General features: G+C 43.7%; 1 protein-coding gene across 3 annotated transcripts in view; it reads left to right on the top strand.

Moving 5' to 3' along the window:
- LOC106580321 (LIM domain kinase 2) overlaps window positions 1–17,819 on the top strand; it is a 35,879-nt gene that overhangs the window by 10,187 nt on the left and 7,873 nt on the right. For 2 of the 3 annotated variants that reach the window (XM_014161204.3, XM_082966322.1), the window contains 8 exons: window positions 6,614–6,749; window positions 9,697–9,806; window positions 10,182–10,370; window positions 10,812–10,917; window positions 15,180–15,394; window positions 15,540–15,726; window positions 15,852–15,938; window positions 16,323–16,454. In XM_014161204.3, the coding sequence (XP_014016679.1) occupies window positions 6,614–6,749; window positions 9,697–9,806; window positions 10,182–10,370; window positions 10,812–10,917; window positions 15,180–15,394; window positions 15,540–15,726; window positions 15,852–15,938; window positions 16,323–16,454 (1,162 nt within the window). Of the gene's footprint in view, window positions 1–6,613; window positions 6,750–8,740; window positions 8,905–9,696; window positions 9,807–10,181; window positions 10,371–10,811; window positions 10,918–15,179; window positions 15,395–15,539; window positions 15,727–15,851; window positions 15,939–16,322; window positions 16,455–17,819 lie in introns of those variants that run through there. The other variant, XM_014161205.3, reaches the window with a different exon arrangement.

The following is a 17,819-nucleotide window of genomic DNA, read 5'->3' as shown; positions in this document are numbered from 1 at the left end:
GCTTTGCACCTCCTCCAAGTTGTACAGCATTGTTAAAGGCTGACGTTATCCCTGTTCCAGTAAAGCTGACGTTGTCAGGCGAACGTATAGGTAAAGACTGGACAGTGTGTTGTGTGCCCGCATTCCAAGACAGCGATTCAGAGTCGTGGGCCCGCAGCGCCAGACACTGCACAAAGTCCTTTGTTTTTGCCATGGAAAACTGGATCCTGGCTTGTCCCGAAGGATTGTGCTTTATGAGTCAATGTTATTCTTCTAAAAGAGGTGAAGCCTTCTGGCTCAAGTCATACTGACAATCCTTTCCCCTCATGAATTGTCTGTGGGGTCCAATAATGTAACCTTGATGTGTTTGATTGGAACTGTAACTATCTGTTCACATTGGTTGCCTTCTGGGTAGTCCTAAAGGGAGTCCTACGGCATCTTGAACTAGTGTTTGTGTTGTTTCCATTCCTACAACACTGCTTCCCTATAGGCTTAATGCTTAGTGTCAGTTTCCAGCATTTTAGAATACATTACAGTATGAATTCTTTATGGAACCTCCTTGCAATAGAATTAGAGGAGTGGTTTTCTCTCCCTCCCAGAAACTAGTAGTGTAACATGGGAGCACAACAGAGTCACCCTGAGATAAGGGTCCGTGCTATCCGGAATCCTTGGGACTTCCTACCTACCCCATTGAAGTTGAAATGTAAAATGGTAGGGGTTGGGGAGGGCGGGCTGACAATACATTTTCTCCGCTCATACAGGAGTAATCATTTATCAAGGGGTGCTGCAGCACACTCGGCACCCCTACTTCCCGCGGTTATGCATATCGAAACAAACTTGGAGTCACTGGATGATATGGTATATGGTCCTTCCGCTATGACTCGGGAAACCAATCACTTTATTAGGCTACAGATGAAATAAGTACTGATGAAGTTAAGTGTTCATAAAGTGCATGGTGATGAGCTTGATGATCCTTTCCAATAAATATCAAGAGTCTTATTCTGATGTTATGATGATCGATGCTTGACTGCTATTTGACAAATACAAATATTCTCACTCTTATCCAAAATCATCTCATGTAGACTAGCCTAACCACACAACCTACCTGCACTATCTGCAAGCTGTTGGCTAGAGCACATGTGCCAAGAGCAGAGTAGGCACATTTTTAGCTATTTAAGGCAACCGTTTTCATTATAAAAATGTTGGTAGAGTTGAAAATAAAATGGAAACACACTGAACATTAGATTTTTATTGGGTACATACAAATGTAAGCCAAAAAGTACATTTTGTGTACACTATGTCATCATGCACTGATTTTTTTAATATATTTTTTTTTATCTGCAATAAGTTTGTTTAGTGGAAACACCACTGGAGGGAAAATGTGCATATTTTTTTCATGCAGATTTGAGAATATTTGCATGACAATCTGTCGCCAATTGGATGGAAACCTAGCTTAAGACCAGCTTTAGTTGCACGACCTGCCTGGGAGATTCTAGTACACTAAAACAAAAGGCATTTGTAAAGGCCTTCCACTAGTTATGTGGAATTGAGGAAATCAAATGAGTAATGTTTGTCTAAGCAGGGTAAGTCCCTGACATTGTTGGGAGGACCAGTCCTTCCTCTTACCTGAGACATGTCTCTTTGTTTATCTTTTTCTTTTCTTTCTCAAGAATGCTTGGTTGAGAAGTGACACCAGCGTTGTTTACTCTACTGATTGTGGTTTTTGCTTTTTTAGATCAGATAATCTTTGTTTTGGTCTTTAGGCTATTTATTCAGGGACATGACTGTGTACTCTACAGTTATCCTTTATCCCCCACATTAGGACGGACCAATCCAATGTTTCTCCTCAGGTATTGGGTTGTTTTGGTATGACAGGGAGGGAGGACACACTATGACTCAACAGAGACCATCCAAACGTTACGTTCAGTTTTACAGTGAAAGTTGGTTTCCCTGAAACGCACACCTGGAGACAAGATATTCTTCACACCTGTCGTACACGCACACGTGTGTGTGTGTGTATTTCAGAATTGCCTCCTGTTTCTGTCCGTTTCCATGACTGTGTTATAAAAACACTCTGGCTCTTTACACACACAATGACGATATACAGGTTGCTCACAAATACTCACATACAGTGCGTGCATGAGTGTACATGCAACATTCAGGTTTACTATCACATAGAGTAGGGCACTACTACTGACCACAGTTTGGCTAACACACTAAACAGTCTCAGTAGTATAGAGGAGAGTACAGATGAGGGGAAAAAGACAAAAACAATGTTTTAATACAGTTCCTTTTTGGTCACTTTTTTTAGTTTCATTCTGTAACCTCGATGTATGATCTGGTCAACATTCCATCAGACAAAAGGTTCTAATTTGGGCGTTAGGCCAGTCCGAGGGCAGCGTTCCCTATTACATACAGCACTCCCCTCACTAATGTGATCTTTATCTGGACAGCCTTTCTGCACCCCTCTGCTTTTCTACACCATCCCTCTGTGCACCAACCTAGTCTCAGAGCATTTCGTATTATTCTGTATGTAAATCCGTCACACTCCATTTAGTATGATAATGTTATGTTTTGTATGGTATGTATTCATTTGTGGATGTCCATCACCCATTTCGAATTACAATTTGTATTATATGCTCTGAATTTGCCCAGCGTATGATATGTTACGAATTCTAGCTAGCTGGCTAACATTAGCTAGGCTAGGGTTAAGTTTTTGAGTTTGTTTAAAGGTGAAGGCAGTGTTTCCCAAACTTGGTCCTGGGGACCCCAAGGGGTGCATGTTTTGGTTTTGCCCTAGTACTACACAGCTGATTCAAAGAATCATCAAGCTTTGATATAAGAGTTGAGGTTAGGGGAAGGGTTAGATAACATTCTAAGTAGTTGCAAATTAGCTAAAAAGTAGTAAGTAGTTGAAAAGTTGCAAAAGTTTTCTGTGATGATGAGATTCGAATGCACAACCTTTGTTGCTAGAATTTCGCATTATACGCCCACCCATCCACCCCAACCAACCATCCCACCTTTAAGTAACCATCTGTCTTATGTAACCATACCAAACTTAACATATCATACTAATTAGAGTGTCATGGATTTACATTTGCTATGTTACGTCTAGTCTATGAGACCAGGCTGTGTGCACTGGAAGGCCTGGAAATAACTTTTTCACTCTTTTCCTGCTTACCTATTCTTGCTTTAGTCTCTGTGTGTGTGTGTGTGTGTGTGTGTGTGTGTGTGTGTGTGTGTGTGTGTGTGTGTGTGTGTGTGTGTGTGTGTGTGTGTGTAGGCTGCATGTTTTTGGAGCATTGGTTTCCTCACACAGTGTACCAGAAGCCATAAACCACCTCCATAAGGTTTAGTCCAAGTAACCAGTAATAAGTGTTGTGTTAGAATGAACCATTGTAAAAGGGAATTGACCTGCCTAATCCCCAGGAGTGGATTTTCTCTCCAAATGCTGATGAGCCAGAGTCAACTCTACTGCAGGATAAGAGAACTGTGAGCCATAGTGTTGCAGCAGTCGAAGGCACTGCATCGCGGTGCTTGAGGCGTCACTACAGACCCTGGTTTGATCCTGGGTAGGCCATCATTGTAAATAAGAATTTGTTCTTAACTGACTTGCCTAGTTAAATAACTAAAATAAGCCCTGCCCACAGACCCAGGCTAGCACTGGAATGTTCTGGTGCTTTATAAAGGGAAAAACTACACCAATACCCCAGACAGGCAGGTGCTTGGCATTTTTGTTAAGACTGTTACCTCAATGTTTGTCTTCTGCCAGTTTACCGAGTGTCCTCCAGTCAAGGGGCCTCATTTATAACCGTTGTTATAAATTTCTGCTTGTGCCATTTCTGAAAAGTCCACACACCCCATATTGAGATTTATAAACTTGGCACACGCCATACATAGGCATGTTTCCAGTTATAAATCAGACGTGAACGAGCATTAAAACTCCGCCTGGGAAAACGCCTCCATTCACTTTTTATGGTGACGATAATGCTCTTTGTTTGCTGTATAATTTGGAACTATTGGCGTTAGGCCACAGCATGCAAAATACTAATTGTTGTCCAGTATTTAGTTTACCAATAGATTATTGGGTACATACAGTATGTCTTGCCTTGGTATAGGCTCTTTGATTTAATAGGCAATGATGTTGTGCTCCTATCGCACAGCTATATTGTATTATGACACTATGGGTAGGCTATATTGTAGGCTACCCATACTGTCAAAATATTTACATAAGCTACTAGTCTATTTACTGCGTTGGCAGAATGTTGTAATCTTTAGCATGAATTTATTCTGTATTTGGAAAAGGACTGTGTCAATTTGTGAATGAGAAAACAATGGTAAATTGTCGTTGACCTGTCAGCAGAACGTTTGAATTCGCCCGCCAATTCTGAAACATTGTAGGACAGGCTGCAAAAAAGAAATGCAATTACACTACTTACAGTGTTAGTAATATTTCTTGTATGTTTTTGTTCTGCTTGACTTTTTAAAATACATTTTATATAGTGCTACTGATATTCATTACTGCGTTGTTGGTGAAGAGCAAGAAAGGCATTTCACTGTAGGCTACTTTTGCACATGACAATAAAAACTTACCTTGGTACATAGGCCTACTTCAATGTAAAAGATTAGCTGTTAAATTCGACTGTATACCAGTATTATAAACCCCGCTGCTTATGATATTGCAAAGTTTGAAATACATACTGTATAGCCTGTCTATTTACTGGGCTACAAGGTCCAATTAAATGAGAGATGCGCATGGTCATTTCAAATTTGTTGTATGGCTACTTTGGGAATATCAAACCATCACGGCCAGAAAATGTGAGGAATATATTCTGCAATGGCTATGAAAATAAATAGGAAAATGATTCCTGTGTCGAATTATTTTAGATTCTGAATATAATACACGTAGATTTTTGCTGTTCTCACTAATGGCAAATGGTTACATTCTTATTCAGATGTTTTTCTGTTAGTTTTTTTCTGTATAAGCTTTTCATCATATCCCCCATTTGCACGAAATACTTGCCAGCTTGCAATACAATATTTCAACCACTAGCAGATGTGCGTCCGCTTGGTCTGAAGTTTGCAGGGAGGTATGCACATTCTCATGTCAAGTAAAACATTTTAAATGGCAACTTTTGCGTGAAAACTGGTGCACACACATATTGGGGTATATTTTGTGTGTATGCACGGTTTATAAATGATCCTCCAGATGAATGAGTCAGTAGGCAAAACTGGCAACTCCTTCACAGGGAGTCTGTGTAAGTGGGCTGCCAGTTTAGAGACCTAGACTAATCTCTTTGAGAGAGGTTTAGAATTGATTGTGCGCCTGACACAGCTTAACCTGGTGCTGGCATTTTGCATAACCTGTGAAACTACCTGAAGGTATCCTCATAGCCTGCAGGTGCTCCCTGATCTCTCGGCAACTTCAGCATTCCTAACTCTATGAACATTCCGTCTCTATTGTTGAAGCCATACATTTCTGCCTGATTTGCCAAGTTTCTCTCCAGTCAAGGAAATGGATCAATCAGCTCTGGAGTAGTGATGTGGTGGCAGAATTGTTTTGCGAAAAATTAAGGTTTTTGTACAACAACATAATAAAATCAAGCATTACTCAACTAGAAATTCAGACAAATCAGTGCATTCACCACATTTTTTGTTGATCCCCCTCCACCAGGCTGTGTATAGGGTTGTCAGGGTTTCTGTCTGAGAGGTGCTTCATCCTCCTCAGGAACAACTGGAACACATTAAGATGCTGGAATGTGGCTGTGGATGGGGAGAGCTGAGGGCAGCCTTTGGTGTTAGTTGCTTGTATTTAGGTAAGGTTAATGAGCGTTCCCCAAGGTCTGCTGCTTATCGCTTTATTCTTCTGGGAAACCACAGCCCTCATGTAGACATTGTGTGTGTGTGTGTAGTCACTCTCTTCAGTGTTACCTACCTTGTGATGGATCACACCAACGAGACGTGACATGTCTCAGGAACAAGGTAACCTACTTCCTTTACATCGTACCCTGGCGATCAGAGACACCTAGATACCGTCATCCTAAAGAAAGGCCTGAAGCAACCGCTGCACTCCAGTGCAACCTGGGAGTGGAAGGTATCATGTTCACCAGTGTAATTTCCACATGATGAATGGCTTTTTCTGCGCTGTGTCTACAGTGCCAGTGCCTCTCGTTAAGGGATACTTTCACCTTCACTTTCTTTGTAAAGAGGATTGGTTGAGGGAAAGTGTACAGACAGGTGAACTGTTTGCGTGTTGGTTAAACTATTTCCAATATTAACTGACTTAGATCGCACACTAAGTCCCCAGTGTATTTGTCTTTTTCAGATGCTGTTTTCTTTGAGAATCTTTTTCTAGTTATTCTGCTCCAGCTTTGTCTATTGTTTATTGGTTCTATCTGCATGTCATCTCTCAGACTCTCCATTGTTTGAGTGGTGGGAATCTCAGAAATCTAACACAAGTCTTTGAGATTGTCAACAGGTCTTTGAAATGATACACTCATGCTTTGCAGTGACTCCTCTAAATCACCTTGAAACAGCTTGCTCTACACTTGATATGGTCTCTGCTGGAAGGATCCGTATGTCCACACTTCTCTCTTCATTTCTTGCAGAGGTAAAGTGTTTTTCTCATCCACAGGTGCTCGGAGTGCTGTGACCACCTGACCAACTGGTACTATGAAAAGGATGGCAAGCTGTACTGCCGTAAACACTACTGGGAGAAGTTTGGAGAGCTGTGTCACGGCTGTTCTCTGCTCATGACTGGACCTGCCATGGTGAGTCACCCCACTCCATCCTCCTCACCTCACTGTCAGTAGACACTGAGACTATGGTTTGTCATTTCCACATACCAGTATATCCCAGTCTGATTGTGATCCTGGAGCTTCTGCACACCTGGTCCTTGCTATCACTGTGTGAAAGCAAGAAGAACCCTGGTTGCCATTTAGGTTGGCCCAGGATCCAGAGTATCAGGTATTATAATGCAATAGGCTTCAGGCTTGGTTCACTTTTAGATCTCATTGAACATAAAGACGACAGTGTTGGTATAGAGAACAGTCAGACAAAGCTGTACATTAGATAATATATTAATAATTCACTGTCAGGATTACTATTGTATTTAGAGGTTAGATGTGTAGGGCCACACTCGGATAACACCAACTCACAGTGAATCACTGTTCTTTGATATGTGCTCAGTGGGTTGTGCAGCAATAGGATCTGTTTTTCTCCATGTGTACAAATGAGGGAACTGTCAGCTTTACCCAATTTTCCCCCTCCTCAACTTTCAGCAGAATCCCTAGAGGGAAGGTTGAAGCCCTATGTTGTAACAAACATCTCCTTGGTGATTGAGGTCAATACTTATGTACAGGAGAGGTCATGGGGGCTGGGCACTGGCACAGCAGTAATCATCCACACAGAGCAACCATGCTCTGCATTCTGGTTGCTTTAAAAGATGGCAGACTGGACCTGAACCTTCTCTCTGTGTTAGTTAGGTTCCCCAGCACAATGTGTGTGTCTGTGTTAGGTTCCTCCATTGTGGATGCTTCTCTCTCTGTTAGTTAGGTTTCCCCATCATGGCCCCGCTCTGTTCTCCTCTGTACAGTCTCCACAGTTCACTTCCCCCAGCACATAGTGAACTTTGGGGGGAAAATGGAGAACATGGAGTGGTTTTGGAACCAGTCCATCACCTGATTCAGTCCACTGCGGTGGAAAGGCAACAGATACTACCCACACTGCACGGCCAGTCTGCCACCAGACCACCACAGTGTTTATTGGAGACAGTTTTTGAAAGATCAAGTATCTGTTATTAAGGGAAGGTTAGAATGTTTGGCTTGACTGCGTTTGTCAAATCAATGTTCATCTTTCAGGATTAGATCATGAGCTCATGGTTATGCTATTTAAGTGTAGCTGAAGGCTGAATATTGGTTAGCTTTCTTCTTGTTTCATCAGTGCTATGGAATTCCCATGCTGTGGAGTGCTGTGATTTTTAATGGAACTTCATTTTAACAGTATTATGGCCCCTATTAAACCAGGTCTAAATACAACTACAACTGCTGAAAACACAAACAATTCCTGGTCACAAAATGGTCATTTCTCTTTAACTGGATTAAAGTGGGGCCCAAAATGAAGTGTTTTTTTTTTTTACCTGAAGTTTGCCAGTAAGCAAAACACATAATGGGCCTTTCTATTTGGTTTTGGACACATTGGCTCTGTAAGTGCCAAGTATTTCTGGCAGGGTTGAATTGGCAGCCTTCTCTTACCCTGCAGCCGAACCAACACTGGGTTAAATGGTCTAGCTGTTGGGTCTCTCAGGAGAGGAGAGTAGTGTGGAGCATGCAGCTACTTAAAGCTGTTGTGGGTTTGTGGGGCAGGCTATGGCACCAAATGCCATTATGTTCTCTGAGGAGATCGTCGCATGGCATTTTTCATTTCAGTTTGCCTACTTTTCTCTGTGGCTGTGGAGACGTTTTACAGTTCTTGACAGTTGTAAATCCTCTCAAATTAGACTGCTTTGGAATATCCTTCTTTTGTTCTTTTTCAATTGGTAAGATGGGGAAATGAATAGAGACCAGCTCAACACACACACACACACACACACACACACACACACACACACACACACACACACACACACACTAGCCTCCCCTTGCCGAGAGAGCCTGCACACACACAGCCACCTATGGACTATGACACAGCTGTGTGTGTCTAGCTGGGGTTCCTTCAGGCTGTTTCTGACTGGGGTCAGTGTGGTAATGCTTCAGCCTGGAGGGAGGGAGTCACAGCCACAGACGCACACATGGCTTACATCACTCAGCCTAATCCTTGTGCCCCCTGGACCAGCAACAAGATCCTTTCCCAACACTTTTACTCATAGCAGCCTACAATGAAGAGCTGGGGAGAATGGAACATATTATCCCACTTCAAAGACTACAGGTTTTCATTAATATATTCACATTCTTTAGAAATGATTCTGTTTTTAAATGATCTGGTGAGGAGCTTAGGTCTTGAGACAAAATCTCTAACCAAAATTGAATTCCAGCTTTAGAAGGCATTGCAGCTCATTGTTGTTGTAGACTTAAGACTCCAATGAAATTGAAGTCTGTTAACACTGACTGGTTTAAATAGATTATCTCTCCAGGCCTCATGTACAGGAGCACATTTTAGATTTTCCAGCTGCCCGCCCAGCCTTAACATCACATGATCACTTCAGATCCAGGAATGAAGTTCAAACCCACATGAAGTGGCCTCTGAACCTCCTCTATGGCACATACCCTGTGTGTAGGAGTGTGTGTGTGTGTCCCTTGCTTCAGGAGGTGGATACTTTGTTTAATTTAGCATGAGAGCAAGACCAATAGATTGGGAGTGTGGAAGTTATAGAGAAGTAACATGTGAATGAGTAAGCTGTTGTACATGCGTGAGAGAACCAGACTTTCTTTCAGAGTTTGTTAATGTGTGAAAAGAGAGAGCGTCAGTGAGAGGCATGCTGTGATTAGAGAAGGCAGGGCTTGGGTCCCGGGGAGGTGGATGACATCATAGCATATTCCAGATAGGTTAAGAGTGGAGCAGGTGTTACTGACTGTGTCACTGCCGCAAAGAGAGGACAGCACACGGAACACAACACCATCTAGCACACAACACCGGACAGAACAGCACACAGCACAGTGTTCTCTCCATGAAGCTGGAACGCCATGGGAAAGACAAACCCACCTGTATCTGTTCTTCCAGGTGGCCGGAGAATACAAGTATCACCCAGAGTGCTTTGTGTGTCTGAGCTGCAAAGTGGTCATCGAGGACAGGGACACCTATGCTCTGGTAGAGCGCTCCAAACTGTACTGGTGAGAGTTGTTTTAATTCTGTTCCATTTTTTTGTTTAGTCTGATATTGATAGAGGCAGTTTAGGGAATGTGATTTATGTTATTGGAAATAGGCAGCATCGCTCTATTTCTGATTGAATATGTTGTCTCACCTGAGCTCCCTCTACGGTCTGACTCTCTCCATACCCCTCCTTCCTGCTCTCTTCTGCTCTACATATTTTTCTACAATAAAACTTTATTGTTCGCAAAGGGCAATTGTTTTGAAACAACGTACAGACAGATGACATAGGTGAAGTAGAACATGTTGATGAACACTTTAATAACATCATTATCCACAACACTGCCCCTTATTCCTTCTTTCTTCTCTCCTCTCTCTTCCTCTTCCTCTTGGTGCAGTGGGAAGTGCTATAAGCTGGTAGTCCTGGCACCCGTGTTGGAGAAGCGTTCGGCCGACTCGTCCCTGGACTCTCTGCCTCACACGGTCACCCTCATCTCCATGCCCTCTGCCACCAACAGCAAGAGGGGCTTTTCTGTCTCTGTCATAGGGGACGCAGCCAGCGGCTTAGCTAGCGTGCAAGTCAAAGAGTGAGTGGATTTAACTGTCACTCACAGCCAGTGAATCCATACACCCCTGACTGTCTAGGACTTGAGTGGGACAGGATGAGTCATGTGTTATGTAACTGATTATAGGTTTGGTGAATAACAAGGCATTATTCCTTGGTACCCAGATGTTTGTACATCACCAATAAGACTATGTAACCTGGATGTTAAATCCCACGTCTCTTTACTTTGGTGGCGTTATTATAGTCTTGATCAGGACTCGGCCAAAAGAGTCGCTCATTAGTTGATTGATGTACTTGATGTTGTGGACAGTCAGACACACCCACCTGTGTATTGTCTAGGTGCTCACTGCTGATTAGTCAATAGAACCAGCTCTCTTCTGATAGACCTGTATGAATTCAGGTCATAGTTCATGCTGATACTGGTGCTTCTGACAGACATGTATTTGTGCTGTATTTCTCTCAGAGTCAGAGGGATGCATATCAGCCCGGAAGTTCGGAATGCCATCCACGTTGGTGACAGGATCCTGGAGATCAACGGTCTTCCAGTGGGGACACTGATGGAGGAAGAGGTGAGTTGCGTGATACTGTTTTTCACCATTCACTGACGTTTTACGTGGTTAACTTCATAACATTCAGTAGTTTGAATAAAGCAATGAAATGTAGTCTCTATTCAGTAGTAACCCAGTAGTGTTTAATAAAGCGTGACTATTACATAAGTATTTGCGACCGTTGCTCTATTATGCACCTCATTTTCAAACACTTTTAAAACACGGAAGCCAAACGCAGAAACTATGGATACAACTTCCCGCGCGCTCGCACATTATTCATAATTCATATGTGCACCACTAGAAATCCCTGCATTAGCATGTTTCTGTTAGCCGAAACATCCTGACAAAATACAATAGATCACTGGCCTTATGGGTCTGGACTTTGTAGACAAAACTGCAGAGAAATCCCCCCCATAATTGATCCAAATACTGGAATGCATTAAAAACGCCGGGCGTTTGTCTGGTTATTCAAATTACATATGCTATTCACTGCAGTTTACAGCCTAGACTAGAGTTTTGTACTCACTTCAAAACAATAATAATATTCTTCATTACACTGTGCTGTTGTAGCCTAGGTAAGATATTTCTTGTCCCTAAAAAACTGAAACATAATGTAGCTTTTCCAGCTGCGTTCTCAGGGACTGGGAGGGAGCACACTCAGCACAGCTTCGGGATCAGCTTCAGGATCAACTTTTTTTCTTTCGCTGTGTAAATTGACAGGACATATTCACTGCGGTACTAAGCCTAACATTGAGCTCATGAATTATGATATAATATGCATATGCTTCTACTTATGCTATAGGCTACATTTCTAGCCTCTGTCTTTCTGTTGCACAATTACGCACCTGGCCTCTCCGCTGCCACAGCTATTCCTCTTACATCTTGTGAAGTCCCAGGAAAAAGCAGATTACAAAATGTTGTTGGACACTTATTTTTTTATTTTTTTGCCTACTTATAGCCTATAGTAGGAGAGATGCGCGCTTGCTCTTGCTTGCTGAATGTAAAATAGGCTACAGCATTAGCGGCCGGAGAGTTTGAAAGGAGAATCACATATTTTCTTATAGTAGGCCTATCTTAACATCGATAGACTACATCCTGACAAAATACACCATATGAGCGGCCTGCTAATGTACCTTTCTTGTCCTTCTAAACTGTCGAGAACAGACACAAACTGATCCATATTGTTTCATAATCATGCCTAGGCTGTAGACCTATGCAGTTATTTTGGCATGAAACAAAACAGGACGTTTAAGCGGTTATTCAAATTTGCCAACGTCACTGCAGTTTACAACCTATGGATAATAATTGTATATTCACTTGAGAATGACAATACATTTCTTGTTGCACTGTGTTGTTGTAGCCCGGGTATAATAATTGTCTTGTCTTAAAAATGTAGGCCTATGCCTAATCAATAGTGGAACTTTGCGTGCCCGGCCCAGGGACCACAGAGTGCAGCCTGGAGGAACACACTACACATTTTCTATTTCATCATCTGTTCACTTTTTTTTCTTGCACTTTGACAGGTAATTATTTTGCCTATAGGCCTAATATTTAGTTAATGAATGGCCTAATATCAGGCTAGTATTTAGCTTCTTACCTCAGCTACACATCACTACCCTCTCTCTTCCGGCTGTTCCCGTGCGCAACAGGTTATAGGCTACGTAAGCCTCTCCACAATAGGCCATTCCTCTTCTTGTGAAATCCCAAGAAAGCTATAGGCTACAAAAGCTATAGGACATTTATTTTGATACTTTTTAATACTAAGCCCAATAACCAATTCAGGGAAAGAAGCGGGCTTGCTTTTACTAATTGCTGAATGTAAAACAGGCGTACAGCATAGAAAATGCATTTTGGGGAAAGTTGAGGAGAGAAAGTGCATTAGTGTTGTCTTTTTGGGCTGGTAATGATAACATTGTTGCACTGATGCATTGCAAATACACTACCTGACCAAAAGTTGAACATCTCATTCCAGAATCATGGGCATTAACATAGAGTTGGTCCCCCTTTTGCTGCTATAACAGCCGCCACTCTTCTGGGAAGGCTTTCCTCTAGATGTTGGAACATTGCTGTGGGGACTTCCGTCCAGCCACGAGCATTAGTGAGGTCGGGCACTGATGTTGGGCGATTAGGCTTGGCTCGCAGTCGGCGTTCCAATTTATCCCAAAGGTGTTTGATGGGGTTGAGGTCAGGGTTCTGTGCAGGCCAGTCATGTTCTTCCACACCAATCTCGACAAACCATTTCTGTATGGACCTCGCTTTATGCATGAGGGCATTGTCATGCTGAAACAGGAAAGGGCCTTCTCCAAACTGTTGCCACAAAGTTGGAAGCACAGAATCGTCTAGAATGTCATTGTATGCTGTAGCATTAAGATCTCCCCTCACTGGAACTAAGGGGCCTAGCCCAAACCATGAAAAACAGCCCCAGACCATTATTCCTCGGCCACCAGACTTTACAGCTGGCACTATGCGTTGAGGCAGGAAGCGTTCTCCTGGCATCCGCCAAACCCAGATTCGTACGTCGGACTGCCAGATGGTGAAGCGTGATTCATCACTCCAGAGAACGTGTTTCCACCGCACCAGAGTCCAATGGCAGCGCGCTTTACATCACTCCAGCCGACGCTTGGCATTTTGCATGGTGATCTTAGACTTGTGTGCAGCTGTTCGGTCATGGAAACCCATTTCATTAAGCTCCCGATGAACAGTTCTTGTGCTGACATTGCTTCCAGAGTCAGTTTGGGACTCAGTAGTGAGTATTTCAACTGAGGACAGACGCTTCAGCACTCGGCGGTCCCGTTCTGTGAGCTTGTGTGGCCTACAACTTCGCAGCTGAGCCATTGTTGCTCCTAGACGTTTCCACTTCACAATAACAGGACTTCCAGTTGACTGGGACAAGGCAGACATTTGACGAACTGACTTGTTGGAAAGGTGGCATTTTATGACGGTGCTATGTTGAAAGTCACTGAGCTCTTTAATAAGGCCATTCTACTGCCAATGTTTGTTTATGGAGATTGCATGGCTGTGCGCTAAATGTTATACGCCTGTCAGCAACGGGTGTGGCTGAAATGGTAGAATCCACTAATTTAATGGGGTGTCCACATACTTTCGTGTATATATAGTGTAGTAGCACAGGCATAACCTAGTTGAGCACAGTGAAAAAGAAGACCCAAAGGAATTGACAACCGTTAGAAAAACCAAAATCACTTGCAAACCACTTAAACAATGAGTCAATGACATGCTGTAAAAGATGCTCAGGCTAAATGGCGTTTGTCGAATTGCTACATTTAAATACAGGTTATATTCTTTTTTTGTTAGGCCTACATGTACATTAAAGTATTATTATTATGACAAAACATACCTTGACAACACTGAATAGGGTGAACCAGTATCTATGATTTAGAGACCTCATGAATGGTTTTGTGTTACCCCCTTATTAATAGGCAGTGTACAGTAGGATGCGTTGATCAGTTGATTGACAGGTGCAGGACTATAGAATGATAAACTTTCCTGTACAGGCTCACCAACGTTTTATAGTTATGTAGCCTATAGTTTCTCATTATAGTTATCGTTATTGGCTTGGTGGACGGTCCTTAACTCTTAAACAACACCACTAATGTAATTATCACAACAGAACTACTAGTAGGTCTAGCTAACATTAGCAAACGTGAATGAAATAGGCTACATATACAATTACACTTGTTTACTTGACTTTTATACTCTATATATTGACTCCTTCAAATAATTTACTCAAGCAAGTTTGCCACCGGCCCGCTCTAGTAGGTAAGTAAAGTGGAAGTCAAATCCATCACTTCCATTGTTTGGCTATGCCCATAGACACATTCTAAAATGAGGTGGATAGAAGACAGAACGTGATCTTTGCATTCTGTCCACTCTGCCTTAATTTAAACATTCTTTAGTTGGGGAGGATGGCATCTGGAAGGACTCAACACAATCTCACCACACCACCTTACCAAACCATGTGCATTCCAATGGTGCATTCACTGATATAATTTTAGTTCCCACCTTTCCTGTTTGCCACAAGGTGTGTTCGAATTAAAATTCTTCGGCTCCATTCAAGTCATGTTGTATAAGTCAATTTGATAGCTCTTCGGGTGGTCAGGAATCAGGAACCTGTTCTCATTGGAACCCTGCCTAGTTCTTCTAATTCCATCCCGTGTTCTATGGGCTGTATACCAATACCTCTCTCATTAGTGTTGCGTGCTCATGTTACTATGTCAGAGAGGACTTTGTCCAAGCAGATTATGTATTTTCATTGGTGTTTTCAGGTGGAGGACCTCATCCATCGGACCAGTCAGACACTGCAGTTGCTCATAGAGTATGATCCAGTCAGGCAGCGGTTGGACAGGCTCAGACTGGGGTCCTCGCAAAACCGCTTGGGGGTCCCCGCCACCTCCCGCATGCGCCTGTCTTCGCCCTCTAACAGTGTCCTGGAGAGGACAGACGTGGTGGATGACGGCACCCTAAAGAGGAGGTCTCTAAGGTACAGCTGAACCAGCCGACCTTAGGAGAGAGAGTCTAATCATTGGGGGCAGAAATGGAGAGATACAAAGTTATTTATAATTTGTTCCAGTATATCTTGATCTACGTATGTCTAATTGACATTTGTCCCTCTCTGTAAATGGAAGGCGTAGCAACAGCATCTGTAAGTCCCCTGGGCCAACCTCCCCTAAGGAACGCCCTATCCTGACCCGGGACATTGGGCGCTCCGAATCCCTGCGCTCCTCCAGCAGCTGCTCCCATCGCATCTTCCGCCCCTGTGACCTCATCCACGGAGAAGTGCTGGGCAAGGGCTTCTTCGGCCAGGCTATCAAGGTCAGCTCCTCACCCAACAATCAACCTCTTTTTTTTCCACACACATCTCAATCTCTCACATCTACTCCATGCCTTCACATGCCTTCACACAGACGTCAGTGTTTTGTTTTTCTCCTCATTGACAGGTAACCCACAAAGCCACTGGTGAGGTGATGGTGATGAAGGAGTTGATTCGCTGTGATGAGGAGACGCAGAAGACCTTTCTAAAGGAGGTCAGTAGTCTAGTCCACTCATCTTTACGGATTTGCTTCAGTCTTCGGAGGGAAACGTAAGCTTCAGATGTTTTTCAAAGATAAAATGTGGAAATTGATTGCTGTGGTGTTAAAGTTCAGATTGAAAGCATAAAGGTGAGTTTTTAAAGATGGAATCTGCAGTAAGGGGAAATGGCGCCACTGGCCGCCCACCACCGTTGTTATTGTTTTTGTTGTCGAGTTGAAGAGCGTCACGCAGCATGGTAAAAAAAAGGTCAGTACATATTGTGGTCTTCTATTGCGCGTGCAATGATGTCCGAGGTTGAAAATACTGTGTTGGTTGTTTACAGGCCGTGGCTGTTTCACCATTAAGGATTGCAGCTTTAAGTGTATCTCTCTCTCCAGGTCAAAGTGATGAGGAGTCTGGAACATCCCCACGTGTTGAAGTTCATCGGCGTGCTATACAAGGACAAGAGGCTGAATTTAATAACCGAGTTTATTGAGGGAGGCACACTGAAGGATTTCATTAGAGACATGGTGTGTTTCAGCTAATTAATTCACTTAACCCTCTCTCTTCTCTCCCACTGCACCAAAATATAGTTTATAAATAAATAGCTGTTACTGTTTTCCTTAAAGGGAGACTTTGGGATTTTGGCAATGAGGCCCTTTATCTATTTACCCAGAGTCAGATTTTACATTTTACATTTACGAGCGACTTACAAATTGGTGCATTCACCTTATGATATCCAGTGGAACAACCACTTTACAATAGTACATCTATATATTTTTTTTTGGGGGGGGGGGGGGGGGTAGTAGGGGGGAGGTTAGAAGGATTACTTTATCCTATCCCAGGTATTCCTTAAAGAGGTGGGGTTTCGGGTGTCTCCGGAAGGTGGTGATTGACTCCGCTGTCCTGGCGTCATGAGGGAGCTTGTTCCACCATTGGGGTGCCAGAGCAGCGAACAGTTTTGACTGGGCTGAGCGGGAACTGTGCTTCCGCAGAGGTAGGGAGGCGAGCAGGCCAGAGGTGGATGAACACAGTGCCCTTCTTTGGGTGTAGGGACTGATCAGAGCCTGAAGGTACGGAGGTGCCGTTCCCCTCACAGCTCCGTAGGCAAGCACCATGGTCTTGTAGCAGATGCGAGCTTCAACTGGAAGCCAGTGGAGTGTGCGGAGGAGCGGGGTGACGTGAGAGAACTTGGGAAGTTTGAACACCAGACGGGCTGCGGCGTTCTGGATGAGTTGTAGGGGTTTAATGGCACAGGCAGGGAGCCCCGCCAGCAGCGAGTTGTAGTAATCCAGACGGGAGATGACAAGTGCCTGGATTAGGACCTGCGCCGCTTCCTGTGTAAGGCAGGGTCGTACTCTGCGAATGTTGTAGAGCAGGAACCTACAGGATCGGGTCACCGCCTTGATGTTAGCGGAGAACGACAGGGTGTTGTCCAGGGTCACGCCAAGGCTCTTAGCACTCTGGGAGGAGGACACAATGGAGTTGTCAACCGTGATGGCGAGATCATGGAACGGGCAGTCCTTCCCCGGGAGGAAGTGCAGCTCCGTCTTGCCGAGGTTCAGCTTGAGGTGGTGATCCGTCCTCCACACTGATATGTCTGCCAGACATGCAGAGATACGATTCGCCACCTGGTTATCAGAAGGGGGAAAGGAGAAGATTAATTGTGTGTCGTCTGCGTAGCAATGATAGGAGAGACCATGTGAGGATATGACAGAGCCAAGTGACTTGGTGTATAGCGAGAATAGGAGAGGGCCTAGAACTGAGCCCTGGGGGACACCAGTGGTGAGAGCATGTGGTGCGGAGACGGATTCTCGCCACGCCACCTGGTAGGAGCGACCTGTCAGGTAGGACGCAATCCAAGAGTGAGCCGCACCGGAGATGCCCAACTCGGA

The sequence above is a fragment of the Salmo salar genome, chromosome 20 (assembly GCF_965601325.2).
Source record: "Salmo salar chromosome 20, fSalSal1, whole genome shotgun sequence".
Classification (NCBI taxonomy): Eukaryota; Metazoa; Chordata; class Actinopteri; order Salmoniformes; family Salmonidae; genus Salmo; species Salmo salar.
The sequence above is the reverse complement of the archived record's forward strand: the minus strand, read 5'-3'. Positions and strand labels throughout refer to the sequence as shown.